The sequence below is a fragment of the Cryptomeria japonica genome, chromosome 2, assembly GCF_030272615.1.
Source record: "Cryptomeria japonica chromosome 2, Sugi_1.0, whole genome shotgun sequence".
Lineage (NCBI taxonomy): Eukaryota > Viridiplantae > Streptophyta > Pinopsida > Cupressales > Cupressaceae > Cryptomeria > Cryptomeria japonica.
Genome location: NC_081406.1, coordinates 56,990,125 through 56,995,331, shown reverse-complemented (window position 1 = coordinate 56,995,331; position 5,207 = coordinate 56,990,125). Strand labels below are relative to the sequence as shown.

Genomic DNA, 5,207 nt, shown 5'->3' with positions numbered 1-5,207 from the left:
ATTTATTATCAAAATATTTAATTAGGTCATTATTGCTTGATATAATTTGTATACATTGATTGTGATTTAACATTGATACATCTCTCAACTCTTATTAGGAGGCGCCACGACGTTCCCCTTTACATTTAGATAATAATATCAATTATTATATCTTCACACATGGGGAGAATCATGCACCCCCCTTCTTTACATTTTTGTTATTATTGACTTATCTCTTAGCATAAGGGGCATTGAACTTTCCCTTTTTATACTATTAGACCCATTGCATTATCTTTCCATGGGGCCTCTCATGTGATAAAAGATTTCATGACATCTTACATTGCTAATATGCCCACTTTATCCGTTTCAACTACATTTGGAAAATTGAAGTACTAAGTGCTCTCCTTCCTTCTTATGGAACCTTGAACCTTGTTGGGGTTTCATTTCTTATTCTGGATCCTCTCCCATAGTTTTAATTTATACCATTGGGGTTTTATTTTCTTACAAAATTTGTGTCCAAGTGCTCTTGCACATGACATTAGTTGAATATGCATATCCTTAGTGGCTTTATACTTACACATGGGTGTTCTATGTCACTGAGTGGTATAACTTCATTTTTATTACACAAGATAAGGAAAAATTTGTATTCACAAATGCCATCTTGGGTTCATCGACTTACATGATGCATTTTTACAATTATTGTTATATGTTTAGATGCTCATTTCCTTACCAAAATTTGTTTACTAGTGCTCTTGCACACAACATTTGATGAATAAGCCTATGCTTACAACCCTTTATGTTTACAGGGGTATTCTAGGCCACCAAGTGTTAAATACCTTCATTTTTTATTATATGTGATAGGGAAATATTTGCATTCACTAGTACCGTATGGTGTCTGTAGGCTTACATGATGCAATTTTGTAGTTATTGTTATATGATTAAAATATTATATAATTGTATGATTATATGTTCACATGCAAGTAGACTCTATTTTCTTTTGATATGATATTTAAATTCCTCTTCCAAAAAATCCTTTATCTTATGAATACAACAAATCTTCATGGAGACACATATTCTATCACAAATGTTCCTATGTTTAGATATGTAGATGATTAATTGAGCTCATAAAGACTCATCTTATGAAGTACACACACATAAAAGGTCACCAAACTTGATAATATTCTTACATGATCCAATAATTTATATGAACCCATGGTGACATCCATTGAGTATCTAATTATTAGCATCATTTATATGTTTGTAAATGCTAGATAATTTGATATTCATGTTCAAACTAGGATCCGCGTGCACTTTACAGTCCAAGAGAACAATATAATCATGAAAATTAAATATCCATGTCATTTACCATTTAGTTCAAGTGTCTATATTAAGAGAAGTGCTTTGATGGATAAACATTTTGAAAAATGACACAATTTTGTGCAAAGTGGATCCCTTTCTCTATGATATTCACACATTTCATTGCAACTCCCTATACATGTGTCACTTATGTTCTTTCGTGTGTTCAAGCAACTTTACATCTACCTATCTACTTATTTATCACTCCTACATCCACTCTTTAATTCCATGCACATGATATTCATTACGATCTATAGTGCTTTTTTATCTTGTGACTATTTTTCAAACATAACTTCATCCTTTCAATCATAGACTCATCTCACCTTGATTTTAAAAAATTATATTTAAAATTGATGACTTCTTGCCTTTATCCTTCTCACCTAAGGTTGACTAAACACAAGTTTGTATGATATGTTGTTATGTCCTTCTATTTAAAGGCATTCAACACATTCATTGTATTCATTGATGAAGCAAGGAATCAATTCCAATTTATAGACTTTAATTGGTGTTATGAATAGAATCTAACTATGCACAACGATTCTCAAAGCAGTTGTATGACTAAAGCTTGATTTTTCCAATCATTGTTTTAGGAGATTGATTTAGGGGGAACCTCCTTGTGTTTGTCAAAAATCCTTTAAGATATTTTAAAATACCACGAAGTACCTAGATATTTATTAAACGTGGAAAAGAAGTCAACAACAATTAGATAACTTCAAAGATATAGATTAGCATAATACATAGGATAAGTTAATGTACACAAAACAAATTTGGAATCACAAAATAGTCTTAGATAGCCAAACTCATCCTTACATACTATACTCTGTATTCTTAATCCTAAAACTTATTGAAATCAATTCTTTGTCAATCTTTATATCTTCGTCAATCATTTAACTAAATACACTTACTTTTTAGTATGTTCTCCCATGTTCTAATTATTAAACTTAATATTTTAAAATTTCAACTTCCATCATTAATTAATCTAAATTAAACTATACTTACATGTATGCATTTTATTATATAAGTCAGTCCATATACTCCACTTTGTCCAAAATTTCCTCTTCATGTATAGAGTTTTTTTAAAATTTTAACTATATTTTACCAAAAAATATATTTATTTAGGGGAAGAGCATCAACTACCGTCCATGTTCCAATTACCGTTCACTCCTTGTTCACCCAACCCCCCAATTACTAACATTAAAGAAACCAAAAACATGATAACTAAAAACCCATTAATAAATTACACATGTACCAATAGCCAACCACTTTACTCCTAGTAATTAGAATTTTTTGATTTTAATTGGAGTTGTGCAACTTTTTTGGCACCTCTGTTAGTGCAAAAGTATTGGCCATTTTTTAGGTGGTTGTAGGTATCAAGGCGACATTTTGAAATACCCTTGTGAACATAACAGATCCAACATCACGTGTTGTTACTACCTAAAATCCAGAAAGATAGATGTCATTTTAAATGTGTAAATAAAATAACGCCATTTTAAATAGGTACATCAAATTCAATGTATGAATGAAAGGAAATATTTTTAACAAAATGCAAGAGACCAAAACAAAACGAGACCCAAAAGCAGCAAACAGCACTAACATGATCGTTTATTTAAACTTGAAAGTGCACCTCCTGTAATTCATTGATGGCCGTATCTAACAATTTACTAATATTTTTTAACAAAGGGAAAGATTAAAGTCCAGAAAGCACTGTAAAATGACAATTAATATCTGAGCATATTGTCAGGCACAAACAAAACCTGACAGAACAATAAAAGATGTACGGAAAATCCAACACCAGTCTACTTCTTTTGGTTTGTCCCTGGGTAATCGTCCTCATTTTCATCACAATCAATTTCAAAAATCTTAAAATCTCCACAAAAGCAGCACAGCAGAGCACATCTCAAATCAAACGACATACTTCAGTACATCTCACAATCTCAGATCAGTACCGATTTCAGAGTTTTAAGATAGGAATTAGATGTCTTCTTTACCACACAGATGATTGTACTTCATTGGGTTTTTGGGTTTGCCTTTTTACTATTAGAACAGGACACTTCGCATGGTGGGCACAGTAATTGCTCACGCTTCCTATAACAGCCCTGCAATACAGAAGCCATGTCTTAGATTTCCTCAAAAAACATCAACTTTATATCATAAAACTCTGATGGCGGGACACCCAAATCTTCTTTAGGTTTAAAAATTACAGAGATGAATTGATAATGAAAGATTACCTCCTAATAGCTCCATATCCCCTGCTCCCAACAATGAGCAGATTAACATTCAGTTTCTCTGCAGCTTCGCAAATAGCATAGCGTGCATCCCCTGTAGCCATTTTGGTTTCAATATTTACCTGCAAAAACACAATCCAAGTATAAAAGTTCAGGTAAATTACTATCTAATGATCAATCCAAAACATTACCAATAACTGATATATCAATATTATTTTTTTGGATTAAACTGCCTGATGATTTTTCTCATCAATATTTTGGATCGTATTGCAGGATCTATCATCAATTTTGCTCTCTATTCATTTCATCCAGATAATGATGATGATGAAAAAAATCTACATACATTCAGAAAACTACTATTGATCTTCATTAACTGTGAAAACTACATGACTTATATCGCTCACAACTTACTTACATTACGCTGGTCACAAATAGCTTTGGCATTAGATAAAACTCTCTCTGTGTTCAGCTTCTGCCTCCTTTCTATTACTTCCATAACATGGGGAGTAAGAGCAACTGCAAAACTTGCAGCAATTACAGAATAACCCATAAATTGATCTAAATACATATGAAACAAGTACTATATTTTGCAATTTTCATCTCAGATCAACTGCATGATAACTGATAAGACAAGCTTCTTTTTGGGGATCTCTCTACTGAAAGCATTGCCTTTAATATTTCCCACAGCTCACCATATTGGCAACATGGGAGCTTAACATTATCCTACCAGGCAGTTGATCTTAGAAGAAGGTTGTAATTCATTGATGCACTGGAACAAATTAATCTTGAGACTCTTTTTTTTTTAATGATGAATACGTGCGTTAGAAAAGTATAAAAGGAGGACACAAGGCCACTCCTCAAAATCACACAATCGGTATTCTGAAAGCAAGATAATAGAAATAACAGCAAAGCTAATCTTGAGATTTTGAATAAAAATGTAACATATTTTCTATAGAAGACTTATTTATAGGAGAAACTTAGATAAGAAGAATAAGCCTAAAACAAGATGTCAGACCTTGGCCTGCAATTGCAGTTTGGTTCTCTGCATGCACCACAATAATTCTATCATGCTTCAGAGATTCATCATTTCCATGATTCTTTTGTACAAGATTGTCCAAAGCCCATTCTAGTGCATACATGCTTTCCTCACCTTCATCTACTGCTATCATGATTCTCCTTTCCTTCTTCTCATTCTCCATTTTCCAAAACTTCAAATGAAAAATCCCTTGCCCAAAACAAATAGCACCAAATTTTAGATCTGTAGGATCTCCCACCTGTATTCTTTGCTGTAAAATGAGGCATTTGTAGGTAGAAAAAGATAAAGGGATTCCTTAAGCATGTGAACTAAGCAAAGCAGCCTTGGGAAGAATAGGAGTTGATGGAGAAGGCACTAAAAATGGGTATATGTTCTTGGCATAACTTTCCCTTCCCACCTATGAATTTAGTCAAAGAAACGTATAACTTATTCTCACATATGAACAAGTGGAAAACAAGTGTCTTGCCCATTCATTCAAATTAGGAGCACTGTTTTTAATGAATAAAGATTGTTTCTGCTTTTCTGGTAAAGGGTATCATTGCATTCATTTTATAAAGCAAAAGTGTGGAGTCATATAAGCTATCTCTAGCTGTTTAAACTATTTTATATAA

General features: G+C 32.6%; 1 protein-coding gene across 1 annotated transcript; it reads right to left on the bottom strand.

Annotated features, from left to right (window-relative positions):
• Nucleotides 1-2,902: 2,902 nt before the first annotated feature.
• LOC131060509 (uncharacterized) lies at nucleotides 2,903-4,897 on the bottom strand. Its single transcript, XM_057993749.2, has 4 exons — nucleotides 4,576-4,897; nucleotides 3,976-4,076; nucleotides 3,564-3,682; nucleotides 2,903-3,431 (listed from the first exon to the last, which is right to left on the bottom strand). Exons 1-4 carry the CDS (start codon nucleotides 4,757-4,759, stop codon nucleotides 3,320-3,322), a joined length of 516 nt encoding a protein of 171 aa, XP_057849732.1. The 5' UTR covers nucleotides 4,760-4,897; the 3' UTR covers nucleotides 2,903-3,319.
• Between the last annotated feature and the right edge of the window lie 310 nt (nucleotides 4,898-5,207).